The sequence below is a fragment of the Lissotriton vulgaris genome, chromosome 1_1 (genome assembly GCF_964263255.1).
Source record: "Lissotriton vulgaris chromosome 1_1, aLisVul1.2, whole genome shotgun sequence".
Taxonomy (NCBI): Eukaryota; Metazoa; Chordata; class Amphibia; order Caudata; family Salamandridae; genus Lissotriton; species Lissotriton vulgaris.
Window position 1 is genome coordinate 908403885 of NC_141685.1, and position 16305 is coordinate 908420189.

Genomic DNA, 16305 nt, shown 5'->3' on the forward strand with positions numbered 1-16305 from the left:
CACAATGAAAATGAAGTTACCAAACAAAATTTGCTGATGAAACAATTGCTACGATAATGATAAGAACATCAATGGTGAACACGATAAATACATTGATACCCTGGACCACCAAGAGTCCTTGGGTAAATGCTGAAATAAACATGATGTGGACTAGTATACCAATGTAGAGATGATGGCAAGCATGACATGAAGAGATAATACACAATAATGGGTACATCACATGCCCAATCATAAACACACACAAAATGGTAAAGACAACAAATTCAATTGAAGGTCACAACCGTAATACACTATAACAAAAAGTAAGTGCTCCAAAAAGGTACAGTGATACATGATGAGGACACATGACATGCCCGGTCAAACACACATGCTAGATGGTACAAGCGATACATGAGAACAATGATCACAAATGTGGTGTTCCTATGAGATGAAGGTTCCAACTCTCTAAATGAGATAACATGGTGAATTCACAAAAAACAGGACAACTCAAGTTTATTATTGAGACCCTTTGGTATAAGTGTGTCAAGAAACCGTATCCAGTGTGTCTCACGATGAGACAACAGTTTGGACATGTCCCTGTCTGGTTGAATCTTGACCACCTCCAAAATAGTGAATCTTATCTGAGCAATAGTGTGTTGATGTTCATACAAATGTGATGCTAATGGTGAACCGAGGGTCCTGGTTCTGATCCTGCTTTTGTGCCTCCGTTATTCAGGTGCGCCGGATGCGTAATGATCCCTCCTTTTTACCAACATAGTATAGTCTGCATGGACTCCTAATCGCATAAATGACATGCTGACTGTTGCAGTCAGCTGTGAAATTTAAGTGTATGTGTTTTCATGACCATGGATGAGAAATGCTTTGACCAATGAGTGCTTGTTACAAGGAGAGCAGTTAAAACATGTCATTATTCCTTTGTGTACAACCTTAGTAGCATCTGGAGGCAGGGCGAGAATCTCCTTTAAATTGCGCGATCTTTTGAATGCAAATGGTGGAGGGTTTGTAAAAATCCCTTTGACGTCAGGTTCAGACTGTTACAGATTCCAACGTTTCAGTAGAATGCTCTTAATTTTATGAGAGTGTGTGTCACCTGCCTGATCTGTTTCTTCAGAAGATCAGTTCTGGCAAGGGATAAGGCCCATTTCTCTGCTTGATACACAAGTTCACCAGGGTACCCACATGCCAAAAATGTCTGCTTGTACTCATGCAATGTGCTCCCGCATTGTTCAGGGTATGAGGGAATGCGTCTGGTAAATTGAGATCAAGGTAAATTGCGCACCTTAGATAACTACCTTGTGGAAAATTGGTTTAATTTGGCTACTTTGAGTTTAGATTGAGTGCATCCCTTCTGAATTAACATTTTCATTTGTTCTACACTTTCTAAAAGTGCCATTTTCAAACACATAATTTAAAAAACACCTTCACTAAAAGATGTAATTTTAAATTCTGAGCTCAGGGATCCCAAACTCCTAATCTTAATCTCTTCCCAATTAAAATTTACACTTGCAAAATGTTACAAGGCATCTCCAATGATCACCTATGGGAAAGCCAGCCTTTCAAAAGGGATAAAATAAATTGGCAGTATTTCAGTATCAGGACACGTAGGACACACAGGTACATGTCCTACCTTTCACATACACTGCACCCTGCCCATTGGGTACCTTAGACCTACCTTACAGGTGACTTATATATAAGTAAAGGGCCTGGCAACTGGGTGCATGTGCAAATTCAACATGGAAGCTAAAAACTGCTGGTGCAGACACCGCAGTGGCAGGTCTGAGACACATGTGGAAGGCTACTTGTGTGGGTGGCACACTCAGTGCTGCAGGCCCATTAGTAACTTTTAATTTACAGGCCAGCAGCACACGCACTACTCTTTACTAGGAACTTACCAGTAAATCAAGTACGCCAATCACGCGGAACCAATCAGAATTACAATTTCCCCTGGGAGCGCTTGAACTTTAGCACTGATCAGCAGTGGCAAAGTGCCCAAAGCATCTAAACCAGCAAAAACGATATCCTGCACAAAGTCAACAATACAGATACAGAAGGTAGAGGAAAGAAGTCATGGGAACCACACCAAGAATGCCAGGTCTAAAAGCCATTTTGTTGGGGTTCAGTAATTACTGTTACATAGAGCTCCAGTAAGCAGCTAAGCTGAAGAAGGATGCTCCATATAATTTATCATTATTATTATTTTATTTATTTCTTCATTGATTTTTTAAACATCTATAATTTCTTATTACCATTACAGTTTGTGGGGATAGAATGGTTTAATAGTAGGATATCAATTTGTTAATTATAAAGCAAAATTCTCATTATATATTGAGTTCCAAATGTGTATTATTATAAGCTGCGCCCCCACCCCTCCAGCCCCCCAATACACACTCAATTACGGACTCCAAAAATACAAAGGCATTTATAGATCGTTCACACGGATTTGTAGACCTGTTCAGCATGTGACAATTCACCAACTGAGAAAATCTGATTAATTCGGCATTTTCTTCCCCTCAAATATTTTGTGACAAGACAAGGATTAAAGAAACAAATCCAATTTAATATTTGAAATAGAATGTATACAAGTGGTTGTTTGTTCACTATAATGTGTGGAGTTATTTATGCCTTTCTTCCTAATAACATCCATTGTGTTTTTTCAGTCTAACCAGTTTTTTTTTTTTTTTAGGATGTGGGAAACTCACAGGTGTCAGTAACCCCATAACTATCCGAGCATCAGGGTCCAGATTTGGTGCCTGGATGACAGACACAATGGCCCCAAGTTCTGACAACCGGGTAAGCGCTTAAAAAGATTTTGAATCCGTAAGAAAATGATGAATGATTCAAAGGCTTGTTTTTAACTGTTTATGAATACATTATTGTAAGGCATGTCTTCTAGAGTGTTTGTTACTAAAACACATAGCAGATTAAACCCATTTGCATTAATCACAAGCAATGGTACACCATCTTTCTTCTTTGTACCTATGCCCCATCCAAGTTATAAGCAAACAGTGTTGGCAGCTTGAATTTTACTTTGTGCATTCTTTTCAATAAGTTATATACATTTTTCAGTTAAAAATAAAGATTGATAAAAACTGCACATAACGGATGTCTTGCTCAAAGTGGAATCGAAAATGTGATAATTCTGAATATGTCGATTCTAAGCATTTTCTAGGTTCTAGAAAAAGGTTATAATGTAAATTCGTATCCCAAACATTTATATTTATTTGTAAAAAACAATTCCAACAGAAACAAATTAAAGGTTTCCTAGATGGGGTTCTTAGGATTGTTTTGCTTACATGTACCTAAAAAAATAACCTAAAGTAATACATAATTGAGGAAGTCACTCCCTCTTTCGCCCTGAGGCCTTCAACTGTCGGACCACTTGGGGGATCCATGGATGTGTACTGGGAGGCGCAAATGAGTCTTCAATTACTTTTAAATGATGAAAGCGTGAACACATGAATGACGAATTTTAAAGATGTCTTAATTTACGTATAGCAGATCGTTTGCACAAAAGAGTGTGCAAATTGTACTACTGAGTGCCAGGGGGCACAGGCAGTGAGTGTATGACAGGGTCAAAGATGGCTAAAAGGAAGAAAATATTTTGCTTTTATTGTCGTTTAAACTTCAGGCAACTGCATGCAAAATAAGACACACATGCATCAAATAAAAAATAATTTCAAGTTAAACTAATAAAAGGGAAATATACTCTTTTGCATTATGAAACCTCAGTTGGCTAATGCGGTCGCTAAAGATGTCAGTGTGAGACCCAGAGTGTAACCAAATAAAATCCTGATTGTGTGCTGAAGAAAAGTGACTTGTCTTTTTATAGTGCTACGAGGTCCCAACCTTTGACAGAAAGCACTGTCAATGTGATTATTTTAAAATTGTACTGCACAGAAAACAGGCTGCTGCCAAATAGTGTTTAAGATAAAACAAGTACCTTATAAAGATACATTATTGTAATAAGAAATGAGACAATATCTAGCAAAATATCTTATATGTGTGCATCAAAAGGTTGCAGTCCTTTTAATGAAGATATATATATATTTCTTCTCAAAAAGATTACATATTTGCCACCTTAAAGCTTCAAATAATTCCATTAATTAAAACCTATACTGGCTTCAAAGCAGCCTTTATATTTTGTGATTAACCAATTGCACACCATTACATTTCTTTTAGGTAGAAAGCCCCCTAGTGTTGAGGCATATTTCTTCTCTAGCTGTCTACCCTTCTCTCTGCATTAACAGCACAGGATCTACCCCCCCCACCCTCAATGAGTGGCCACTGGGCCCCAGTTATGAAAAGGGACGTGGAGGGAGCATTTTCCTTGATACACATGGAACATAGCCCAAGCAATCGAGGGGGTGGAGGAATAAAGCCTACTTAGGTCATGAGGGATAGGAGTGATGGCCCTGTGGACTTGGCAGGGTAGACAGCTTGTTTTACAGAGCTCTAGGTATTATTGGTGGTGCAGCTGTAGAATTATGGCTGTTTTAGTCTCCTTTTCTGCTTGCATTAGAAGCACAGGGCATACTTGTTGAGCCAGAGTTGCTTTGGGCATTAGAGCAATGCCCGAAGGGCAGAGAAAAATGATGCAAAGGAGGCAATTGATTTGGGCATCAGAGACAGGGCAGGGAGGTGGTGGTGAGAGGTGGGAGGGAGAGAGATTGTGTAAGATGGGAGCCCATCTTGTTAACAAAGGCAGAGGAGACAGCTTTCTTGTAGGGCAGCAGCTATTGCTAAAGCTCCGAAACTCCATGATTTCCTTCTCTTCAGTTGGTGAACCGTTTAATAGTTGCCTGAAAGGTAAGAGGGAGTTAATATCTCTTTCAATTACCATAACAGATTAATAAAGATTGCCAGGCAATAAAGCGTAGACTATTAGATGGATTTAAAGGGTTTTATTACAGACTCCAAAATAAAAGCAGATATAGAGGAGTCTTCAAAAGCAGATTATAAAAATATAAAGTTACAAGAATAAATCTGAATTTCCTAATGAAATTCAATTTAAACAATAGAAAGCTAAATCTAAACACCAAAAGCTCAGAGGCGGTTATACAGAAAATGAGAAAGAGAATCTGAAGATTATATTGCAGAATTCGATCCTCATGCCTAGTCATTCGCATCTCTGATACAATCTGACTTATCCTATTCTATATTAACTTCAGGAAAGCCCTAATCATTCTATGGGAAGCAAGGAACAGGTGTCAGCATAATGGAGTCTTTCACAAATGTTCTCTAAGTCTAACGAGTATAGCATGAAGCCACACAGTGAGAGGACCAGCCTAAGAGGTCTGCTCTTCGTGAAATCCTAAGGGTCTCTGCTCTCTAGCAAACAATGCAACTCCTATTATCACCCAAAGTATTCAAGGTAATAAGTGTCATCTTCTCCAGTACATTTCCATTTTCCCTGTAGAATTGGCCAGCATTCATCTTTTCTCCCACACCTTCAGTTGGGTACAGTCAATATACCTTGAACATCCCTTCTCCGCAATGAGAAGTAATCTCCCACCTCTTAAATACGTCATCTTGCCCAAAGCTTCCTCCTGTACCTTACTTTTGCTACAAATAAACAATGCTTTTCGCTAATTAACAAAGCCTTGTCTCTGCACCTGGAGAGTAGAGAACATGCAGGCAAAGCAGTCCTTTCATAAAAGTTAAACATTGAATCCCAGGAACGTCATGCCTGGTATAATGCTATGGCCCTAATTGCGAGGCTGGCAGTCCATGGACCGCCATACTCGTGGGGCGCGGCAATAGTGGTCCAGCCACTGCTGCATCAGCAGTCCAACGCTATATGATAAGTTTGGCAGTCAGACCGCTATCTGACCACCTCAACTGCCAGGGAACTGAGTTCCCTGGTGTTGGCATGGCATTCAGGCGCCCAGAATATCCTGGTGGTGCTGCTGCGGCCTATTTTGAGTTTTCCCACCATCAGCTTACATGGCGTTCTGCATCACCATGTAAAAACTGGCAGTGGGGAAACAAAGGATGCCCTACATGTCCCCCCATGCCCCATGCAGGTAGGTGCATGCAAGGGGGCATAAGTTTTGGAAATCTGTGTGCATGCACACCCCCAGTTCCAGCAGTGCATGGACTTTTCAGTCCATGCTGTGCTAGAACGCTCTGTGGTGGTCCCATGGCGGGGCAGTATTAAATGCTCATTGAACCATTTTACTGCACCACCACTGGACTGCCACGCTGCCCGCCCACCAGACAACGATTTGTATTGTAATCTGGCGGATGGGCAGCGTTCTGGGCTGGTGGTGCAGGATCGGGCGGTGATGAACTCTCCCACTCCTGCACCGCCAAACTTGTAAAAAGGCCCAAAGTTAGCACAGCGTGTAAAGTGCACTTGACATTTTGAGTATGGTTGCACGCACATTTACAATTAGTAGAGTGGTGTGACTCACTGGTTAGAGGCGGCAGACCCGGAAGCAGAGAACGGCCCGGGACCCGGGTTCAATTCCCGACGCGGCAGGGTCGTGGACCAGGGTCAGCGGACTCGATAATTCTCGCCTCGTGCCTACTCTAACCAGGGATCACACTCGGCAACTCTGGGCATTAGCTTGCCTCATCTCTACAACGGCCCCCCACATTCGCTGGGGATGCCTGGTTTCACCTTGGAGATACCCAGTAGGGACCATCTCACAGGGATAGCCAGGACGGGTTCCCCAGCGGTCTACAGCGCCACGATGCCTCAGGGCAGCAGTGCGCTTTACAAGAGACATACAAGACACATACATTTACATATATGGAATATCAGGTGGAATAAAATCATGACTACTTATAACTGTGTATCATCTTAAAACAATCGTTTAACTATGAACGAGAACCACATTTTTACTAAAAACTCAATATTAGTATGCAAACATTAAATGGTTCTATTAGGTTTTTATCCTGGAGCATTTCAGAGATACATTTGAAATCACATGTTTATTAGAATGATAGGCCACATAAAATAAAACAAGTGCCAAGTGAGGAGATTGTCTTCTTCTCAGGTGTACAGCCATTATTAATGCAGCAGGTGGACTCATATTGGGCCCCACAGCACTGAGGAAATATAGATTTTATGGTCAAGTTGTGTTCCCTAGCGCGTACCCCACCGACTCCATGTACCAGCTTAAAGTGCATGTAACTTCCCTCCTGTGTCAGCTATGAAGACGCAAATACATTTGCGTCCAACGTTAATATGTCCTCTTTCAGATCCACCCTGAATGGATTAAATGGTCCGTTCCTAAGTATGCTATGCCACCGTCTTTTTGTAGTGTACTTTACATGTTTTCCTGCTCTGGCAAAGTAGGCCCTGAATTTCTGCCATCGAGCCTCTTTTCTGGCTTCTGACTCTGACAGCCTCAGCCCAGGCTGCCTCTGTACCCGTGAACTCTGACTTACTTCCAGCGCGGCCCCTCGCGCTCAGCTCAGCCTGCTTTCTGCCAAGACTGACTATAACCTTCGAGTTATCTGTTCCGCTCCTCGAAAAATGCATTCCTGCCTACTAGCTCCAGTAAACATCCTCCCCAGCTGCAGAGCCAAAGGGCCGACCTGTCTCAGTGCAAGTAATTCATAGCTTCTGTTACCATGCTTCCATGGAAGGCCCCGTGCCCCCACGCTTCTCATGCAGACACTTAGGCGCTTATACACGCATCCACAGTTAGTATAGAATGGCTTCTACCCCAGAGACCTTTCCGTCCAGATAATATGGTTCCTAAACATCAGATACCAGATATGATAGAAGTACAAGTTGATCTGACATGCCAGACTTCTGTCTCTTTCCGTCAGTGTAAATGTCAAGTCCCCTGCACCCCTCCAGTTTCACGTCTATCACACGTCATGCAGCTGCGCGCGCATCCAAGCTTCCAATTTCTGCTGACATTGCAACATTTCTGTTAGTGCCACCCCTTTGTGACACCCATCCGTGACGTTTCTAGCACACACCTCTAGTTCACGCCTTCTGATTACGTACTAGTAACACGTGTATACTGTTATCTTGTCTTCTCTCAGCTGTTACGCCTACTATCCTGTTTCTTATGACATGAATTAAGTATATAAGCTATGTACTGTCAATAAAATGTAGCGCGCTCTATCCCTTCTTCTACCCCTGCGGTAGGAAGAACATGATATTATGGTCCTGACCATTCCTTTATGAGGAATAAAACCCCTAAGAACTCTAACACCACGGACTCTGGTTCTTTCTTTCCGATTTGAGTTATTATTGATTAAGTACTTACCTGCATAGAAATTAAGAGAGTAAATTATATATTTACGACATTTTGGCGCCCGAATAGGGACCCCTCCCCCACCTCACGCGCCGGTTGGTGCGTTGCAAGCTATGTCCCCTGCCATCAGTTAGATGGAAACTACGCGTACCGGCAGGATTTCCTGCATCTCCCTCTGACCCACGGAGGTGACGAAGACTGCGATCAGTGCCCAGACGAGGCGGTGAGGAGTGCGGAGGATCCCGACCAGAGCCTAGCCGAAAGAAGCAAGGTCCGAGGTGTCAAGAGGCCCACCAGTTTTCCGAAGTTTTCCGAAGTTTTCCGAAGTCAAGCCGAGTCGAGTCCAGTCCAGTCGAGTTTTCCGAGGCCTTCTGTTTCCGTGCTTCCCGGTGAGTACCATTGCTGGGACGTATCTAGACGGGTTTGGGTACACAAGTCCGGTCTGCACTGTTTTTAGGCAGTGTATCTATACTGTTTAGCAGTATATCTAGTATTCTGAATTTCTGAATTTCTGCACTGTTACACCAGTGTATCTGTACTGTTTAGCAGTACATCCAGTATAGGGGGTAGTCATCTATGTCTCAAATATCTTTTTATGTGATTAATGTCGTGGTATGAATGTGACCGTTTAATGTGCATTATTGTGTTTCTTGTATAAACTAGCTGTATCCAGTATTAAGTAGTAAGGATTGAGTATTCAGTAATAAGTAAACAAGATGCCGTTTTTCAACAAGCTAAAGCAGATAGGAACTAGGAAAGGGATACTGGAGGAAGAAATTCCTATTCCCCCTAGGGACACTCCAGGTAACTTTATGTATCATAAACATGGCATAGATGCCATATTGTATCTAGACTTATGGGCCGACTATACCAAGCATCTAGACGAAAGACATAGATGGCCCGCTACCGGAACATGGGATGCCGAGTGCATCATGAAGGTAGAAGAAGTATTATGGAAAAAGAAAGCTAGACAATCTCAGAAAGACGCCATAGAATTTTGGCGTAAGGAATCACATAAGCGTGCTGAGAAAGCACTCCGTAGAGAAGACAGACTCAAAGAATCAGAAAAAGCCCAAGAAAATGAATTAGTTACTGAAGGGATCCGAGTAAAAACAGAACAAATAGACCGTGCCCGAAACAATCTCGTGAACGGTATGTATCTCGCGGCCGAGGGTACACCTGAGGCCCTATCAGAAATACCGAAAAACTTACCGTCGCCATTAGTTCCAACTAAAGTAATGCATAAGACTACTAAAGACATATTCCTAAATTCTTATCTAGAGGATGTAGCACCGGCTTACACCAATCTGCCTGTTCGTACTTTGCCTACTGACAGGGACGGGGGTGGCACCCCGCCCCCAGATCATGTTCCGCCGGTACCGCGACAGACCTCCCCCGTTCCGCCAGCCCCACCACTTCCCGCCAAAATTGACCTACCGAAACAAAGTCTACCTGATCCTACTAAACGACAAATTCAAGTTCCGATACAGACTCCACAGGGAGATAATGCCCAAGCATCCGCTTCAGGAGGTGCGACCGCGGGTCTTCGGACCCCGCCATTAACACCCAGATTCAATCTCAGAGATATGCAGAGTCCCCTCACGTTCAGGTCACCCCGCCTTGACGCATTAAAAGAAAACCTTTCAGTTTGCAGATATGATCCAGTACCCGGAAAAGACGATCTAATGATATTGGCATCACTACGGTTAAGATCTGCCACTGATATCTTGCTATGCTATGTAGGAATGAAGGACCGTCTAGATAGAATATATGAGTTTGTTCAGACAGGGAAAGACCCTGACAGTATCAAGGATGCCATGGAGAAACAGAAAGTTGACGTTCAAGCACAGATACTACGTTTTTTCATAAACTGCCTAATAAGAGAACGAGACAGGCCTGGAACAGATCAGAGTGAATTAGACGCACTGAACAAGTGGGGTCAAAATATAGCTGAAGGAAAACATGACAAGGGGGCTTGCATAGCCAGTATGTACAAGAAAATTAGAAAAGCAGTGATAGCAGTACACCAAAAAGGGAAAGAACAAGCTTCCTCTGAGGAGGAAGAAGAACTTGAAGAACCAGAAAGGACTGCAGATACTATAGCATATGTAGGTAAGGGAACTTACCTTAGGAAAGGTATCCGTCCAGAAAGCAAGAGAGTTTTTCTCTCTGCTTTAACAAATCCGAATTCTTCTGAACATCAGTTCCAGGAGACTGATAAAAGACTACGAGAAAGAATGGGGTACCATGTACTCAATTCAATGGATGAACAAGAACTAGCCCGGTCAGCCATATTATGGGCTGAAAATCCAGACATATATAATGATGATACCTTAGCACAGACGTTTCTGAACCTTTCCCCAGACGAACAGAAATTAGCAGGTGTATACATGATTCAGCACCTCCTCACAAAATACAGAAACCAACATTCCGATCCAGGTCCCTTACACGAAACATTAGAAGCATTACTCATGAATAGATGGAGAGGTTTCAGTACCAAGTTAATACAAATAATTCTAGAACAACGTCATAAATATAACACTTTCATAAGCCCTGAATATGTTCCCGCCCCGCCTCCAGAAAGGAAAATGTACCACATGCAATGCGGGAGTGGCATTGAAAGCCAGAACCCCTTACGAGAAGTACACCCGGTTATGGGTGCGGATCACCTCTTGAAACGTGTATATGTACATACGCCACTGACTAAGTTAGAACTGTTAGAAATGAAGAAACTAGTTCCGTGTCATGATAAAGACCCTGCAGGTTTTCACAGAGAGCTTAAAGACATGTTACTAATGGGGGATTACACGTATGATGATATCATGAAAATGTTGAAGGTGCTGTTGCCCACGGGCATCTACGAGAAATTAAAAGAAAAAGAATGGGAGGTGGGGGACACAAAGATTGCATGGGCAGAAATAGAAGACGAAGAAAGCAAACGAGTCCCAGGGGTAGGCCTTGGGGATAAGACTAAAGCATTACCCGGGTTGATAGTACAGGTCCTGCCAAGATTATTGACAACTAGAAAGGAAGATTGGGACGCCATCTCGTCCTGTAAACAGAAACATGATGAAGATACTAGTGACTTCTATTCAAGATTCGAGAAATGTTTCATTATTAATAGTGGCCTAAAACCAAGTAGCGAATCATATCCACACCTTTTTGTATCAAAACTAGTCGAGAACTCCCTACCTTTAGTTAAAAACCGAGTGTACAAAGTTGAAAGTACTTGGCAGGCAAATACGCCATCCCAGATGTTACAGATGCTCCAATATCATCAGAACAGAATTAGAGAAGAACAAGATCAGGAACAGAAGCGCATGAAAGACACAAAGATGAAAATGTTAGTAGCTCAGACGGTCCCAGCCGACGGGCATAGGAAAGGTGGGGCCCAGACAAGTCACACCACAGCTCCCGTTAAAGGAACGTGCAATTACTGCAAGCAGCCAGGTCACTACGTACATGAATGTCCCGTTCTGAAACATAACATAGCAACAGGTAAAACTAAAGAAAGACCGCATCCACCTAGACAAGATCAGGTTCAGCATCAGACCTCACAGAATGTACAGCCAATGCAGAATACACAGCCTATGCATGCTCCATCTCATACAGCACAGACAGTAGCAGTACCACAGCCCATTGCCGCGACTCAGCAAGTTTCACAACAAATGTACCAGTATGCCCAATCTGCATATCCAGATTACCCCCGATATACATGAAACAGCCTAGAGAGGGAAGGTGGCTTGCCTCTTATTGAAATTCCTGTAGATCAAGAAGGTCCTTATGTACACAGTCACGTATTGGGAAAAGACAGAAAGTTTTTAAATTGATACGGGGGCAAGTCGCACCACAATCAGCCATAATGAAGTCCCAGGGGCACCCCTCTCAGGCTCACAGAATGTTTCCCTTGGTTTTTCAGGACAGCCTATTGTAAATGAAGTATCGGAACCAGTACCCTTGGCTGTGGGTCCATTATCACGAGTTACAGATTTGTTACTCACGAACTCATGCCCAGAAAATCTGTTAGGAATCAAAACATTGAAGGCTCTAGGAGCTATAATCTGCTGTTCCCCGGAGGGAGTTAGACTCTTTCTACGGGATTTCAAGGGTCACTATGTGTTGCGAGAATTTGATGTCAGATTGAAAAATGTACCAGATCACCTATGGGCAAAAGGCCCAACTGATGTAGGTTGTATGCATATCACACCATACCGTGTTACACTCAAGACAGGAATTGTTCTACCTCGAATCAGACAATACAAGTTACCACCCGATGCTGTAGTGGCTTTACTGGAAATCATTGAAGAGCTTATAGCACAAGGAGTGGTCGTCGAGACCGACTCCAATATCTGTAACTCACCTATCATCCCAATTCTTAAACGTACTGACCCCAATGCACCGCCAGTATATCGGCTGGTGATTGATCTTCGAGAACTGAACAAATGTATTGTACCACAGTACCCTGTGGTCCCCGATATCTCTTCCCTATTGACTGCTATTGATTCAGAAGCAACGTTCTTTACTGTAATTGATCTCAAGAACGCTTTCTTCAGTGTACCTATTGATCCGGAGAGCCAGTATCTCTTCGGATTCAGTTTAAATGGACGAAGTTTCAAATTTTCCCGCGCACCTCAAGGATTCACAGAAAGCCCCAGCATCTATAGTCAAGCACTGAAAAGACAACTAGATTGTATTCAAATGCCAGTTAACACCGCTTTACTGCAATACGTCGATGATCTACTGATCACCGCACGAAGTGAGCCCGAATGTGAACAAGCATCACTGACAGTTCTACATTTTCTGGCAGACAAGGGACACAAGGTGTCTCCTTCGAAGCTGCAATTCTGTGTTCAGCAAGTTGTGTACTTGGGTCACTTGCTGTCCAAAGTGGGGAGACAGCTCACTCCCGATCGCATTCAGTTAATTGTAAATATGCCACGACCCCAGACACAAAAGGAAGTGCGGGCCTTCATAGGCCTCACCTCGTACTGCAGACAATGGATTCCTCAATATGCATTTCTAGCTAAACCACTCATCCAGTTAACGACGCAGGAGGCAGCAACTTCGACTGTCCTCCCTTGGACTCAGGAACATACACAAGCCTTTGAGGAATTAAAGAAAGCATTATGCCAAGCACCAGTTTTAGCGACACCATGTTACAGCAAACCGTTTACACTTTTTGTTACAGAACGTGACGGTACAGCATTGTCTGTCCTCACTCAAGATCAAGCAGGTTCACATAAGCCTTGCGCTTATTTTTCTAGTACATTGGATTCAGTAGCCCAGGCACTCCCTGCGTGCTTAAAGTCAGTAGCAGCAACAGCACTAGCAATTAGACAGAGCGATTCAATTGTTCTAGGCCATCAGTTAACAGTACAAGTTCCACACTCTGTAGAGGTTCTTTTAAACAGAACTCAGACTCAACACTTGACTATAGCACGACTGACAGGTTATGAATTAACGCTATTCCAGCCACACATAGAAATCAGACGCTGCAGCATTCTGAACCCCGCAACACTGCTACCTACAATTATGACAGATCCAGCCCCGCATGATTGCATAGAGATCATTAATGCAGTAACGAAGCCCAGACGAGACTTAACAGATGTTCCATTGACAAATCCAGACCTGACACTTTATGTGGATGGTTCATGCATGCGAACAAGTACAGGAGAATTAGTGGCCGCATATGCAGTGACCACTGAAACCGAAATTAAAGAAACACATCGTATCGATACACTGTCCGCTCAAGCGGCAGAGCTTATTGCTCTGACCCGAGCCTGTATTCTAGCCAAGAACAGAAATGTCAACATATACACTGATTCCCGTTATGCGTTCGGAGTTGTACACGACTTCGGCATGTTATGGCAAGAACGAGGTTTTCTGACCTCTCACGGTGCCATGATCCAACATGGTCCCCTCATTCAAGCACTGTTAGAAGCAATACATCTGCCTTCAGGCATATCCGTCATGAAGTGTAAAGCACATACTAAAGTCACAGATTCTGTTTCCCAGGGTAACGACCTGGCAGATCAGACAGCAAAACATACAGCATTGACTCACACTCAGACAACTAACATGACAAAGACAACAGGACCGACACACTGTATGACAGTCAGAGATCCCACACTAGATGTTATCGATATTCAGACCCATGCTACCCCAGAAGAAATAAAGAAATGGATTGAACTAGGAGGGATCCAAACAGATCAAGGTTGGATGACGAAGGGAAAATCTACATGGTTTCTCCCTGACTCTATGGTTCAAGTCATGATTAACACAGCACATAGTCCAGCACATCTAGGAGAGAAAGCGATGCTAGACAGTTTACAGAATCTATGGAACAATAAACACTTACGAGCAGCAGCGAAACAGAAAGTGCGTACTTGCATGATCTGTTGTCAGTTCAATCCAGGTAAAAGCGTCCCTGTAGAGCAAGGTGGATTTCATCCTCCCGATCACCCTTTTGAAGTCCTCCAGATGGATTATATCCAGATGGACCGTTGTCGAGGATTTAAGTATGTTCTCGTAGTTGTTTGTGCTCTGTCCCGCTGGACCGAAGCATACCCAGTCCCAGATTACACCGCTCCGACCACTGCCAAGCAGCTGGTTCGTGAATTTTTCCCACGGTACGGCTTGCCTCGTGTCGTGTACTCAGATAACGGTCAGCCATTCTCATCCGCACTAATGAAAGAAGTTTCTTTATTGCTAGGATACCAGTGGAAATTCCATTGTGTCCGACACCCCGAAGCCGCAGGCCTTGTAGAGAGGCATAATCAGACATTGAAAATACGACTTGCTAAAATATGTAAAGAGAAAGGGGTCGACTGGATAGTCGCCCTGCCAGTGGCCCTATTCTATATGAGAATGGTTGCCCATTCGAGATCAGGGCTATCCCCGTACGAAGTGGTTTTTGGCAGACCACCGAATATGTGGGGGACGCCCATTCCGAAAAGAATTACTGATGTTGATTGCAATATGTTGACAGATTACCTTGCCTCCTTGATGTCTGCACTCCAATCATGTCGTTCACAGGTTGCCGCAGCCTTCCCCGACAACACTGATGTAAAGCCACATGATGTCCGTCCTGGGGACCTAGTATTGGTGCGCAATTTTGATAGGAAGAGTCCGTTGGAGCCCCGCTGGAAATCACCGAAGACCGTCCTTCTCACCACGAGGACGGCCGTGAAGATCGAAGGGAGAAAGGGGTGGGTTCATTCGAGTCATGTGAAAAAATTCCATGAACTGAAACCAGACCGAGACTCGTCCACCCCCACCAAAGACTGTATTGAGCCAAAAGACTTTACAGCATCTGAACGAGAAAAAACTCCCCAAGAGGAGTACAGAACGAAACTCCGATCTAGCAAGTCAGACAGTTTAATTGTTTAAGTCCTCCCCTAGGTGAATCGGTTAAATAGTTTCTGACATGTATCCCCTAGATCGAGATAGAGAGAGAGAATACAAGAAATTATATATTTACGACAGCACCCAAATTATGGAGAGTATTGTTTTTGGTCAATTCTGTTACTGTTTAATACCGTTGCTCCTTTTATAAGTCTCATATTTGGTGTGGATTACTAGCTACAGAAAAGCCTCCCAGAAATTATCTCATGATCCCTACCTTCGTCGATCATCCCTGCAGCTCCCCAAATCCATGCCATAAGGTTTTGTTGGGCGCGTAATTTCAAACCATTTTGCTTAAGGGGGCTTAGAGCACAAAAGTTTGAAGCCCTATGACTTAGACTGATGTGTTTCAAAATTTTTTATTGACATTATCTTGCTTTCATGACGTGAGTACACGTTTGTCCTTTGTCTTGATCCATTAACCTGAATATTTACATTGCTATCTTGTTTATGATGACCTGTAATTTTAGACCATATGTGTAAACAGATATATCACTCACAGTTCATACTAAGGGATTCACTCCACTTTCCTAATAAATTGCAATTCCTTTATGGCATACATTTCCTTATGTTGGTCACAGTTGACATTGAAATATGAATACATCAGGGCGAGGAGAGGTTGAGGCATATAGGGGCTTCACTACATGGTTAGAATGAGAGCCTTCTTTGGTCCATATCTAGA

General features: G+C 43.2%; 1 protein-coding gene across 2 annotated transcripts in view; it reads left to right on the forward strand.

Moving 5' to 3' along the window:
- The window catches only part of OLFM2 (olfactomedin 2), a 1082596-nt gene that overhangs the window by 1001675 nt on the left and 64616 nt on the right, over positions 1-16305 (forward strand). For both annotated transcript variants that reach the window (XM_086959048.1, XM_086959044.1), the window contains exon 5: positions 2684-2790. In XM_086959048.1, the coding sequence (XP_086815174.1) occupies positions 2684-2790 (107 nt within the window). The remainder of the gene's footprint in view (positions 1-2683; positions 2791-16305) is intronic.